At 38.0% G+C, this 14,266-nt stretch overlaps 1 protein-coding gene across 15 annotated transcripts in view; it reads right to left on the bottom strand.

The window, feature by feature from the left end:
• The window catches only part of phldb1b (pleckstrin homology-like domain, family B, member 1b), a 171,998-nt gene that overhangs the window by 61,410 nt on the left and 96,322 nt on the right, over positions 1-14,266 (bottom strand). For all 15 annotated transcript variants that reach the window (XM_049467221.1, XM_049467223.1, XM_049467224.1 and 12 more), the window contains one exon: positions 1,129-1,398. In XM_049467221.1, the coding sequence (XP_049323178.1) occupies positions 1,129-1,398 (270 nt within the window). The remainder of the gene's footprint in view (positions 1-1,128; positions 1,399-14,266) is intronic.

The following is a 14,266-nucleotide window of genomic DNA, read 5'->3' as shown; positions in this document are numbered from 1 at the left end:
AATGCTAATACTAATACTCCTAAACTGAAACTCCTGTATAATGCTGTACTTTAGCTTAGAGACTTTACTGCTCCTTAATACTTGACTGGTAAAATTCATATATAAGGCACACCGGATTATAAGTCTGTATTTTATGTACTGTATTTTTCACATTATAAAGCACACTTACAATCCTTTTATTTTCCAAAAATCTACAGTGGACCTTATAATCTTAATAAAGGAGTTAATAAAGCTTAGAATAACTTGTACATGTACACCATGCAGATGTAAATACAAAATTCTCAGCACTCTAGATGACAAAGAACAACAAACCTCACGCTGTTTATCAATCCTTAAGACACCCATGCTCGAGAACTTATAGGAAACTACAAGCAGCTCATTTATAAAGCTTAAAAAGAACATGCGGAGAAGATTTTAAGGTGAAACTAATTACAAATTATTAAAATAATCAATGTTCATGGATTCTACCTGCTCTTATTTGTAAGTATATGCAGCATATGCATGCTAAAGAACATAAAGAACAAAAAGAACCACAAAATGTACCACATTTTCAACCACAATTGGTGAACTTATTATTAGATGATACAGGACTCCACTGATTCTCATGAAACAGGAATTTGTATACATTTGTTCCTAAAGCCTACGTACATGTGTGTAATCCTGTCTTTATTTCTTCCTCCAACTGGGGTGAATTTTTACCTTCTGGACCTGGACTACCCACCTCTGTGTGTAAGTAACTATAGGTTTAAATAGGATCTCCGGTGGATTTGGTGTTTTACTCTGAGAGATTCTAAGACTAGGTCAGTGTCTGAACTGCACTTAGCAGGGCATTATTACACGTGTTGTAAAGTAGGATATGACATTAAAAAAGACTGTTATTAGTGTAAAAATGTCTTTTTATTTTAAACCTTTATAACCGTTTTAACTGTCTCGCTGTCTCGCAGTGCTGTTAGCCAATCAGAGACAATATGTTTGCATCATCTGAGCACTTTTTTCCCCCACAAAAAAACAACTCAAATGACATTCATTCATACAAGAGACCACAACTAGACACTTTAAATGAATGAAAAAACATGTAATGTAATGGCCCGGGTTAAAGATGGCACATGATGGCAAAGGTGTACTGACCTGTGCATTGTCTCCGTTCTGCAGGCTGTGTGCGGTCCTCACCTCCTGGTGTGTGCTCTCAGTACTGCTGCACTCCTCTCTCACAGTGTCCTCGTCACTCTCCCGCTGTCTGTGAGCCATCCTCAGCGAGGTGGCAGCGGCCAGGTCCACGGAGGGCCGTCTGACGCCCGGCGCCTCACCCGAGACCAAACCAGAGAAACCCATGCCCGGCTCGTCCCCCTTATTGTACTCCGCACACAGGTTCAGGATGGTCTCCAGCCGCTGGCGCTCCTGAAAGAACCACAAAAAAGTTGAAGTCAGAAGAGCTGGACCAGGAGGAACTCAGCGATCTGATTTCTGCTGCCTCAGAAAGAGAGAGAGAGAGAGAGAGAGAGAGAGACAGAGAGCACTGACCGATAGTGATCTGAAAGAGGAGGAAATAAACAGAAGCTCAGCTGCCTGGAGCTGCTCTTATCAGGCCCAGGTCTTCAGCCACTCTGAAACAGCATGTTCTGGCTCTTAGAACACACACACACACACACACACACACACACACACACACAGCCAGACTTACACTCCCTACCATATAAAGGAGCAGAGCGCTCCTGTTTTGTAGGGATCCTCCCTCAACTGAACAACAAGACACCACGACTCCGATCTCCTGCAGCTCCGTCTCTGAAGGAGAACAGCTGTCCTGACGTCTTGTGTCTCAAGCCCACCTTGAACTGCATACGGGGGAGGGGGTGATGTAACACACTGACCTTTTAACACCACATAGCATAGCAACTCAACTTAACTCAACTCTCTAAAAATTATGAGTTTCTTTAATTTTACCAAATTATAATCAAGAGGAAGATGGATGATCACAAGCCATGAAAGCAAGCTTAACTGCTTGAATTTTTACACCAGGAGTATGAGGCATAAAGCTATTCAAAAGCAGTGTGTAAGACTGGTGGAGGAGAACATGCCAAGCTGCATGAAAACTGTGATGCATAAAAAAAACAGGGCTATTTCACTAAATATTGATTTCTGAACTCTTAAAACTTTATGAATATGAACTTGTTTTCTTTGCATTATTTGAGGTCTGAAAGCTCTGCATCTTTTTTTAGTGTTATTTCAGCCATTTTTCATTTTCTGCCATTCTGTCATTCTCTAAATGACAATATTTTTATTTGGAATTTGGGAGAAATGTTGTCTGTAGTTTATAAAATAAAACAACAATGTTCATTTTACTCAAACATAAACCTATAAATAGCAAAATCAGAGAAACTGATTCAGAAACTGAAGTGCTCTCTTAATTTCTTTCAGAGCTCTATGTGACCGAACCAGCTCCAAGATTAATTGCATTATTGCATTCCTTAATACACTCATAATAAAAACAAAATGGAAAAAATAAATAAAAGACAGGAATGAAACTTAGTGTCTAGTGCATCAGAATGGCAGTGGGCCAGGCTTTTGTCTTGGTAAAGACGACCAACAAATCAGTGTGTGAAGACAATGTGGTCAAAGCAAAGATCAATGACCTGTCATGTAACCGACATACAGAAGGTCTGGTGTAAAACTAGTATGAGTATCATCACTGATCATCAGTAAAATTTACATTTCATTTGTAAATCATGGGAGCAGAGTCTGGAGGAAGAGTGGAGAGACACACAGTCCAAACTGCTCGAGTTCTATTGTGAAGTTTCCACCAATCAGTGATGATTTGTAGAGACATGTCTGTCATCTGCTGGTGTTGATCCACTGTGTTTTACTATCAAGTCTAAAGTCAGTGCAGTTTTGTTTTCCTACAAAATCTTACAGCACTTCATGCTTCCCTCTGCTACTGACAACTTTTATAGAGATGTGGATTTCATTTTCCAGCAGGACTTGGCACACTGCCCACACTGCCAAAAGTACCAATTGCCTTCAAATAAAATTCAAATTTTCTGACACATTGATTTTTGGATTTATCAGCTGTAAGCCATAATCATCAACAATAAAAGAAATAAATGCTCAAATTGATCACTCTGTGTGAAATACATCTATATACATATTTTCAGTGGTGTTCTAATTGTTTGAGATGCACTAGTATATTTTTCAGACTTGGCACTGCAATCTGACACTTCCTTCTGGGTGCAACTCTTACTCCGACTGCTTATTTGACAGTGATTGCATTACAATACTTATTTCTGATGTTTCTTACATTATTTTTTTATTTCTTTAATCATGTAGCAACCGTCAATGTACTGCAATGCTGCCATATATTTATTCCATTGATTGCTTTAGAAAAGCAAGGATAGAGTGATGGCCAGGATGGCCTGAGAACACTGTGAGCATTAGGTCTGAGATGCACCGCACTGCACACCTTCTGCAGTTGATCCTCACGAGGAAATCCACATGAGAAAACTGAAGATGAAAGAGGAGCCGGTGCTTAGTCTTCCAAGAGCTTCATTTCAGCTCATTCTCCATAATGCTCTCTAAAGTCATACAGAGACGCTGCTGCACTGTGATCTAGCGAGATGAGGCTTCTCCAAACCCGCCATTAGCCTAACCTGTAATCTGCAGCTCACACGCCCCTTAGTGATGTGAGAAACACAGCTGGGGGCACTCGTGCACTGAAGCACATGCAGCTCTTCCCATACAACACACACACACACACACACACACACATCAGAATCACTAGCTGTGTGAACTATGTGTTGAAGTACCTCCTCCAGAGATGGCTAAACATCAAATACCAGTTACTGGTGCCAAGAATGATGTGTGTTTTTAGAAATACACTATTTTCCACTGTGGAAATTGTGGGTTTAAAGGAATATCCAATTTTTAAATGTAGAAATTATTTATTTTTACAAATAAACGTGCTGGTAAGAATGGGTAATTGCACTGAGCAGGAGAATAATTTTAAACTGGGAGGGTGTGATGCGGTCTTCTTTCAGAGCGGATGACTCCGATTCCAGGTTATTTTCAGTCAGAGAGAGAGAGAGAGAGAGTGAGAGAGAGAGAGAGAGAGAGAGAGAGAGAGAGAGAGAGAGAGTGAGAGTGCGCTCAGTCAGTAACTTCACTCCTTCGTTTCTTTGGTTTTACTGTGAGTGAATGATCTACTGAGCTCTGAGTTTCCTCTTCTGAAGTCTCCATTGCTCCACCAGCCGCTCGCGTTCAGTAACACTGAGCCGAATCCTCTTTTAGAGGCTGTATATGTGACGTAAGTCTGTAAAGACGCGTGACGTGGCCAGAAGAAGAACTCCCACAAAAAGCAACCAGACACCCGCATTTTTCAGAATTAACGATAATTACCACAGCTATTAACAAACACTGTGTCCATGCATGTGCACTCTGTGTTGCGTTCACTACTCACAGCTGAGTGACTCAGTTTACTATGTATACATCTGCGCTGCAAGTCCAATCAGAGCCAATCAGAGGAAACAGCCTGCTCGCGTGGTTTATTGGTGCGCATTTTGGTGCGTTTAGGTTAATGCCTGTGTAAAACCAAACCAAACAGAGGGAGAAAATGCTACAAATAAACAAACTAATCCAACTGATCCAGACCAGAGAAATGAACTACAGGTGTAAAAAAAAAAACGCCTTTAAACACCTTAATTTTAAGAGTGTAGTATCAGATGTATCTGTGGAAGGTTATACATGGAGTAAATGAAATAAAACACACATACTGTAGCACAGTAGGTCAGTCCACAACAGAGCTCCTCAGAGCTGTGCTCTTACGCCCTGCTATTTACACTGCTGACTAACGGCTGTGCTACAAATCCCAGCTCCAGCCACATCATCATGTTTACTGATGATAATACAGTAGTGGGTCTCACCAGCGTACAGTAAAGAGGTGGAGAACCTTACACTTGAACAAGGCCAGGAAGGCCTTCAATGAATATAACGTTCTGCCAACAAGAGCTTCTTTTACAACTGCTATTAACTTTTTCAATGAACCATTAGATTCAGATCAGCTCAAACTGCTCATATATATTTCTATGACCGATCAAATCTTCAGTTTCTACTTGGAGAAACTTGCTCATATTTTAATCAAAGAGAGAAGTCTTCCCCGGCATCTGACAAAGCTGTTCGCCTGAGGAAATTACACGTCTTGAATCCCGAGCAGACGTATCCTTTAATCCCTCTGTTTCAGAGCTCCTGACTGCTCCTGCAGCGCTACAGCCTTTGAAAATGTCTTTTATTCCTCTAGACTAATTGAAGGCTCACAAAGTGTGCAGCAAGTTCCTCACCAAGCACATCTGGCCCGGAGTAGAGTTCACGGATTTCTGCAAAAATTAACACAGCAGTTCCAAGCAGCCAGAAAACACAGAGTCCAATTAAACCAACACTTTTATCCCGAGAGAAGACGAGGCCGGGCGGACTTTTACCTGCTCAGAAACAATACACTCTGCTTTAAAAGCTTCTCCACATGCGGTGAGCAGCTTCCCTCAGGCCAGGAAAACAGCCACACAAAACTCTGCTTGTAAAATGTTTTAAACCCCAGGCAAGCTGCAGCACGAATATAACCTCCATCCTGGCCGACAGAGTCTCTGAGATCCTCCACTTCCACTTAGGCTCTCAGGGAGATAAACAGAGACAACTTTCTACTACGGCTGTGCCATATCATATCATACGCGATAATATCGCCAAAATTTTTTAATATCGTGAATGATATTATAACCTGAAATATTGTGCCATTTCACCCACCCCTAATTATCACATCAGGGTACTACTTTTTTTTTTTACTGTTTTTAGCAAAAGAAAAATTCACACTGTTCTCATTTCCCATTAAATATCTACTAGAGACAGATTAGATCTGTCCAGTATCATTTATTTTACTTTAATCCTGGATATATGGAGATATTTGGAGTGCATTAAAAATAGTACCCACGACATTCTGGATCACTGACTTCTGTTACAAATCTGATAAAATTATTTTTAAATTTTTTAAAATCTCAGTTAAATTAAGGGTGTGTCATATGTCATATCATATATGAAATAAGAAAATTTCATATTCATTTTGGTGCAGTAGTGTATTCTTGAAATAGTTATTTTAATTCAGTGTTTCATCATATTGCCAAGAGTATTGTTATCGCAAAAATATCATGAAATATCGTGATATTATTTTAGGGCCACATCGCCCACCCCCTTCTTTCAACCATCCATCCCAAACATTCTCAATACACATTAGAACTGCACACAATCCTCACTAGTGATGGGATTTACATTGCAATATAGCTTGCAGTATTTTACATATAGTATAATAATCTGTGAAGAAGAGTAGGTGACTATAGCTGTGGGATGGGGGTGGGGGGAGCTACACTCCAGAGTTTTTTAAACTTTTAAACTTTTAGTTTCTAATCACAATCAGAAAGCCTGTGATTGTTTTAAATGTGTTTTTCAAATGAACTTATCTTTTTTTTACTATTTTAATTTATTTGATTTATTTGTATTTATTTATTATTATTTTTTTATGTTTTTACTCTAATGTTTTATATATTGTGATTATCATGTTCTTAGTTCATTATTATTATTCATTTTATCATTCCTTATCATTTTACTTCACTTTTACTATTATTCTTCTTTTTCTTTATTTTAGATTTTATAAATGCTTTACTTTTTATGTGTCAATTTGTTTTTATGGTCTTTTAGAATTCTTTTTACATATATATTTTCAAATTAATATATATTAAATGTTGATTTAAAATTAGTATTTCTTTTATTTATATTTTGTTACTATTTTATTCCTTATTTCTAATTTCTTATTAAATGTTTTTAATCCCTTTTATACTGTAAATGTGTGTATGTTTAAATATGATTAAAATAGTTTTAGTTAATTTTTTTAGTACAGTTAAGCAGACTTGGCACAATTTAAGTAAGACTTTTTTTTTTACTACTTTTACACAATTAAAGTATAATAAGTACAAAAAACATTGTTAGATTTTAGCAATTTTTAAATATACTGAATAATAATGTGGCTACAAGAACACTTTAGTGCACTTTGGCATAATAATGCTTAGTATACTTAAATCAGCTTTTTTATTTGCTAGGGTTTGTTAGAAAATGTCGGTTTTCTATGATTTTGACTGAAAGAAGAAAAAACCACAAAAATACAAAAAGCTCCACGAATGTACCCTCACTGTGTTTGTAGTAAGAGGTACTAGTTCTCCCACTGTGAAGTGATTCTATTCTCTGGGGGTCTGCTTTAGCTTTCTGGCTGCCTAACAAACCCACACATGCTGAGACAGATGAGCAAACACAGTTCCTCCTGTTCCAGCCCACTCAGAAACACACACGCCAGCCTGCCGCTGTGTGCTGCCTGTGATAAGAAGACATGCTGCACAACAACAAGCCGTTATACGACTGTTCCTTTCTGAAAACACTGTGTAAGCAGGTTCAGTACCGTCCATCAGTACTGAAACTTCTTATAAAAACTAAAAACATGTTATTTTACCTCAGAATTAAACAGCATGTTTTTTTCCTTTTAAGGTAAGCAGTTGAAATCAGGGTCTGCTCTGACTGGCTGCTGTTTTTCCTCACAGTGACAGCTCACAGCTCACAGCTAACAGCTAAAGCAGTGTAGCATAGCATATCAGAGTTCTGTTTATAGCACTGTAACAAGACAACTGTCATTACTGTAGTTACAATTATTTATTTTAGTCTTACTGGCTAATCTTGCTTTACTTTCTGTGTTTTCCTTGGCATATTCTGTGGTTAGCTAGATAAAGAGGCTGAAGCTGGTTAGCAATTGTTAGCATTTAGCCTGCTACCTGCCTAGCATGTGTTTATCTCCCTAGGTTTGGCTTCTTCACACAGCGCTTTTAAAGTTTCATTCTGATGTTTGGTACACTCTAGCCTCAGCTTTATTTTGAGTGATTATTTTGACTGAATGTAGTAGAGAAGAGATAGTATAAAAGCTAAATGTTCAGCTGGAGTTAGCTTGTAGCCTAGCATGGATACCTGTTTGCTTTCCTGGCCTTGAAACTTTTATGTTACTGTTATGGAACACATTTTGGGGGTCCAGTTGATTTAATAAATACTAGGGGTGTAACGATTCTCTAAATCCTCGATTCGATTTTATTTCCGATTTTAGGGTCACAATTCGATTCGATTATCGATTTTTTTTATGCCAGTTTTAGAATAGTCTATAGTCAGTCATTGGTTTGATTCAACAAATTTACATTTTTTGTTTCAAAAGGTGGCCTTAATATAAGTGATGCAAAGTGATCTGTAATACACCACATTAGGCACTAATGGTCAAATTTATATAATTTAATTAAGATATATATGTAATGCCATCTAGTGGCTTTTTTTTGGTAGCAGCAGTGTGCACTATTAAAATAAATAATAAAAAAAATACAGGAACAGTCATGTACAAAATAATAGAACAATTAGAGCCTTAACAAACTGAACTCTATCCTACTATAAGAGTTAAACATGAAAAATAAGACTAAGACTTTTTCGGTCCCTGAGAATGACAAGTTTTTGTCTTTAATAAAGATATATTATTAACTTTATCTGAGAGAAAGATGCTCCTTAAGGTACCAACACTATTAACATATTTGAGGCTAGACAAAACAACTGTTATTTTTATATATTTTTAAGTTTTTCTTTAAGAAGATGAAAATGTCCACATTCTCTGGAGAAAGGGCAGCTCTTTGAGCACAATGCGGCTACAGCGTGCTACGCCATTTGCGTAGCGTGCTGCGCCATCTGCGGGAGGGATCGTCGATCCTCTTTTTGACTTCAAGGATCGAGACCATGACATAATTTCGATCGATTTCAATAAAATATCGAAATCGTGACACCTCTAATAAATACTATAAATGAATGAAGTTACACTTGTATAGCACCGTTCTAGAACCCCCAAAGATTTACACTTAACACATTTTACACACAACCATTCATAATCAGCACTCATCCACACACCAGTGAGAAGAGGCAGCCAATAGAGCACGGCGTACTCTCAACCAGAAACAACCATCCACCTGGAGGACTACATTAATTACTACAGCATTTACCCAGGACAGAGTGCCAATCCATATATGGGCACACAGTCATACATATATTTACACACACAAATGTACATACATACCACACACTTACACATACACACCATATCAATTTACTTGGACGAACGGAATAAAATTTCTGGATCTCGGAACGCTGCTGTAGAGTGAAGGTGTGCTATACAACAAAGGTAAGTACTCTTTTTTATGTTTCACTACACCAAAAGCTAATTTTACACCGAAGTTCTCCTTTAAAATTGAGAACCGTTTGAAATTCAGTAGCTTGGAAAGTAAGGCCAAAGAGCTCCTACAAAAAAAATATGTGCCAAAACTTCAGCTATACTCCAGTAAACACAGGGTTTTACATTGTAGGGCATCTTTAAAAAGTGTGTGATGAGAATTGGATTGGGTGTGACCGTGTCTGACAAGTGACAGATTCAGTAAAAGCAGAGCAGACAGGGGGGAGACAGCAGTGATTGATGGTGTTCTTCACACAGACAAGACACATTCCTACTCTCCTTCATTTCCGCTCAGGCATTTCCACACAAATCCCCCTGTGCACTGACCAATCAGAGCGCAGCAGACCAAAGGCCATGCCACCTGACCCCAACTTTACGTTCCAATGCCCTCGCACTGTCTGGAATGACACTCAAAAAGCACTCACAAAACACACACACACACACACACTCATACCAAACACACAAGGCCCTCCCATGCTGCCTCACTTTACCTCCTGCCACCTCTCTCTCTCTATCTATCTTACTCATGTTCTCTATCAGTGTGTGAACACATCATGCCCCAAAATAATCCTCACTTTAAATACCAGATGATTGATAGACTTGTTACTAAACACATACAGTTTTATGCAATAATTTTGGGCACTTATATGTGTTTTTAAAATCCACTTAATCTTGTTTGCCCAGCCCAGTAATTTAGATTCTGTGTAAATTCTGTTTACACTAGTAAAAGGTAAAAAATCCACCGCAGTGGATTTTTACTTTCTGGACCTGGACTACCCACCTCTGTGTGTAACTATAGGTTTACATAGGATCTCCGGTGGATTTTTTTTGCAGAGACTCTAAGACTAGGTCAGTGGCTTACACATGTTGTACAGTAACATATGACATTGCAAAAGTGTAAAAAATGTCTTTATTTTAAAAGGTTCTAACTGTTGTTCATCTTGCTGCCTCGGTGCTTTTAGCAAATCAGAGGCAACATGTTTACATGTATGAATATTCATGAGTAAGAGCTGAAACCTACACTTCTCCCTCGCCCCACAGGACTAAAGCAGAGTTATACCAGATCACCGGACCACTTTTTTTCACAAAAAAAAAATAGCTCACATGGAATTCATTCATACTAAAGGCCAAAGGCTTTGAACAACAGCTTTGAAAAAAAGCAGTGTGTAAGACTGGTGGAGGAAAACATGCCAAGATGTGTTTAAAAGCCAGGGTTATTCCACCAAATATTGATTTCTGAACTCTTAAAACTTTATGAATATAAACTTGTTTTTGTTTTGCATTATTTGAGGTCTGAAAGCTCTGCATCTTTTTTTTTTTGTTATTTCAGCCATTTTTATTTGCTGCAAATAAATGCTCTAAATCAGGGGTGTCAAACTAATTTTGGCCGAGGGCCACATTGGCATATTGGCTGTCCTCTGAGGGCCAGATGTAACTTATAAATGTAATAAAATGTAACCAAATGTAATATTAAATGAATGTAATTACTCCTTAATGTTAAATAACTCTCAATATATTATTTATTCAATCAAATATTACAGTTGCATGGAAAAAATGTTTGCTTGTTGCTCTATTAACATAAATCCTTTTAATTTGTCATGTTATGAAATCCAAAAACTCCATCAATCAAGAACCAAACAATTCAAGTGAATAGAAATGACATCAAGTTATATTAACTTTGATCAAAACGTTTGATACTGAAATAAGGCTTAATAAATATAAAATCAAAAATTGTGAGCTGTGAAGAACATTAGCAGTTCCTCATCCAACCACTAGTCGGAGCTGCAGCAGCAGCACAAGCCCGCAGTCTTTACTACGTCAGAGCTACAGGCCAGCCACGGGCTACAGAGCTCAGCTGAGCCAGTCTGGAGCGTTTTTAAAATGTTTAAGTTCTTCTGTGTATGAAATAAAGATTTTTAACCCCACTAACCGGATAATACAGCTCTCTACAGTTCATCTTTCAGCCCAAGCAGCTAACAGCAGCAGTTTAGAGCAGCGTCACGGAATCACTGCTCGAATTACATTAAAAACAGGTCAGTTAGCGCGCTGCTAACCTCATATTTTTTTATAACTACGGAGTTTATTGGAGGTTATTGAAAGGGTTATTGGGGGCAGAAATCAGTAAAGGCTGGTTAGATAAGTGATTCACGTCCTCGTCCTTTGCTGAGGTGAAACTGCGACTAGCGCTGTCACAGTGATGTTTATTAATGTCATTAAAACAGATTTTGTCAGGTATTGTCTTATAAATATTTACACAGAACTTATATCTCTCCTAAAAAGCGTTTATTTTGGTCAGTAACACTCTTCGTAACACAAAAGGCATACCGGTCTTTCGCCTTGAAACACAGCCGTCCGTCTGCATCAACTTTTCTTTTTCTGGACATTATGGGATAAACATTTGTATGTCTCAATTCCATCCGCGAAGTTACGCCTTCCCTCCGGCAGGGTTTCCACATCAATGACTACACTGCCGTGTAGTGGCAGTAAGCCGTGACTTTGCGGGTAATACAATCGACAAGCATTGTGGGAAATGTAGTTTTTGGTCAAAGAACGCTCCTGACCTATTTATTATAGACACTAAGATCTTACAAGGTCTCGCGGGCCACATAAAAGGACGTGGCGGGCCACATCTGGCCCGCGGGCCTTGTGTTTGACACATGTGCTCTAAATGACTATTTTTATTTGGAATTTGGGAGAAATGTTGTCTGTAGTTTATAGAATAAAACAACAATGTTAATTTTACTCAAACATTAACCTATAAATAGCAAAATCAGAGAAACCGATTCAGAAACTGAAGTGGTTTCTATGGCATCACTCCAAATAAACCTTTTTTCACGCTGGTTGGTCACACTGAGCCTGGAAACAACAAGCCGTTCAGAACAGGACGCTGTGTGTTTACGCTGCTAACTCATCTGTGTAACATGTGGGCACCTCTTCACCTTGGCTGTAGATCTTCCTCCTCCCTGTGCTCTATACTCTATTGAGAGGGACTCTACTCTATTAAGGGTCTGGAAGCTAGCTCACTCAGTCTGAGCCGTTACTCAGCACAATCCGTCCAGACGGAGCGGTTAGCGTCGGGTGAACACGCTAATACGACGTTAAATACGAGGGGCTGATTTAAGCGTGGGGCTAATGTGGAACGCCAATAAACTGGCTATAAAAGCATCACTGGAGACATCATTTCATTCCTCGCTTCAGTGTGTGAAGTCGCTAGCTGTGGATCTGTTCCCAGACTTCAGTATTAAGCTGCCCCCCACCAAACCCACACCCCCCCATACACCCCCGCCTCCCCATGAGCCAGAGCCCCCCACTGCACTGCTAATACAGGCTAAGCTCCCTCAGACCTGCAACAAAAAGACAGATGGCTCCTGACCTTTTGCCATTTGCTGTGTTTAGTGAAGAATCTCTCCACTGGCTAAAAGTGTACAGGCTATAAAGAGCTAATATTAGGTATAAATAGAGAGACTGTTAGGATGGTTGGTGTAATTAGAAGCTTAGGGTTCTTAATACACAGGAATGAGAGGCATTTCCAGTAGGAATCTTAAACACATAAGCCTTGGGTCTGGGTTACATTTGGTACTTTCTTTAAGAAGAATCATTTCTGGTTCTCTAAAAAGCCGTGTTTTTGAAAAAATCTGCGAGTGTAAAATTACAAAATGAAAATCTCTATATCCAGGGTTCATACACTTTTATTATAATAAATGTTCATTATTTTTTCATGACTTTTCCATGTTTTCAATTCAAATTCTCATGACCATACATTTTTTAAAACATCAGTGCAGACATAGACAACAAAACCAAAAAATCAACTAAAAATATAACAAAATAATAAAAAAAAAAACTACTAAATTGCTTTGAGCAATGCTGACATAATGTTCAATAATAATAATAATACAATGTGGGTCAGATCCTGTGTAGGGCTAAATTACTGAATTAACTCTGTGCTGATGTATTTTATTAGCTCAAAACAGCTTTTCTGAGTCGATAAATGGAAACACACATTGGTAGACTGCAAATTTTCACGACTTTACCAAAACCTTCTGTGTATTTTTATTTTAGCAAAACTTTTCCAGGCCTGGAAATGGCTATTTTTAAATTTTCATGACCTTTCCAGGTTTTTCATGACTGTACGAACCCTGTATATCAGTTTAAGTAGAGATGCTGATGCAGATATACACATTTATAACTAATAGAGAGATAAGACACCCTGGTATAACTTTAAAAAAACAAATGTACCATTTATTTACCTTACATTTTAGCTTTCAAACAACTGCATGAAGACAGCAAAATTTGGCAAGAGGGTAAGTTTCACAGTTATTTAGCTAAATGGATCTTACATAGGCTGGTCACAGCTTTAAAACCATTTTTTAGATTAACAGGACAAATATAACAATAGATCTATTGAAACTAGTGTCAGAAACCTGTAGTAGAGCGACCAGAATCACTTGGTCTTTTTCTGTAATACAGTAAATACATCAGCAAGTGTCTGTTTAAAATTTCAAATGCAGATAATTCTAAAAAATATATAATAATAAATACATAAATTGATAAAAAAAATTATCAGCCGATAACAATATAATTTATGTCTCCTTAAATTTAAATACTCTTTATAGAGCATTTTAAGTTATAAGGTTGTTCTTAAAACCTTATAAAGGTTTCTCAGATTTTTGGACAGTATAAACAAGAGTGGTTCTCTAAAGTGGCAGTTCTTAAGGCAGTCCTCAGAGACCCCCGATAAAGCTCAGTATCAATTTATAGGTTCATATTGAGACCCCTAAATTATTTGGAGGTTCTTTGAACTATATTTAAAATTTTAAATTATTTTATTCCATTTACAAAAGTGGTTCTGTAAAGTTGCGGTTCTCAAAGCAGTCCTCAGAGACCCCCAAAAAAGGCATAATGCATAAGATAATAGGAACAGGGTTCTTGCACTATTTTAAAAGT

This window comes from Astyanax mexicanus, chromosome 18 (genome assembly GCF_023375975.1).
Source record: "Astyanax mexicanus isolate ESR-SI-001 chromosome 18, AstMex3_surface, whole genome shotgun sequence".
NCBI lineage: Eukaryota > Metazoa > Chordata > Actinopteri > Characiformes > Acestrorhamphidae > Astyanax > Astyanax mexicanus.
This window is presented reverse-complemented; position numbering and strand designations above follow the sequence as displayed.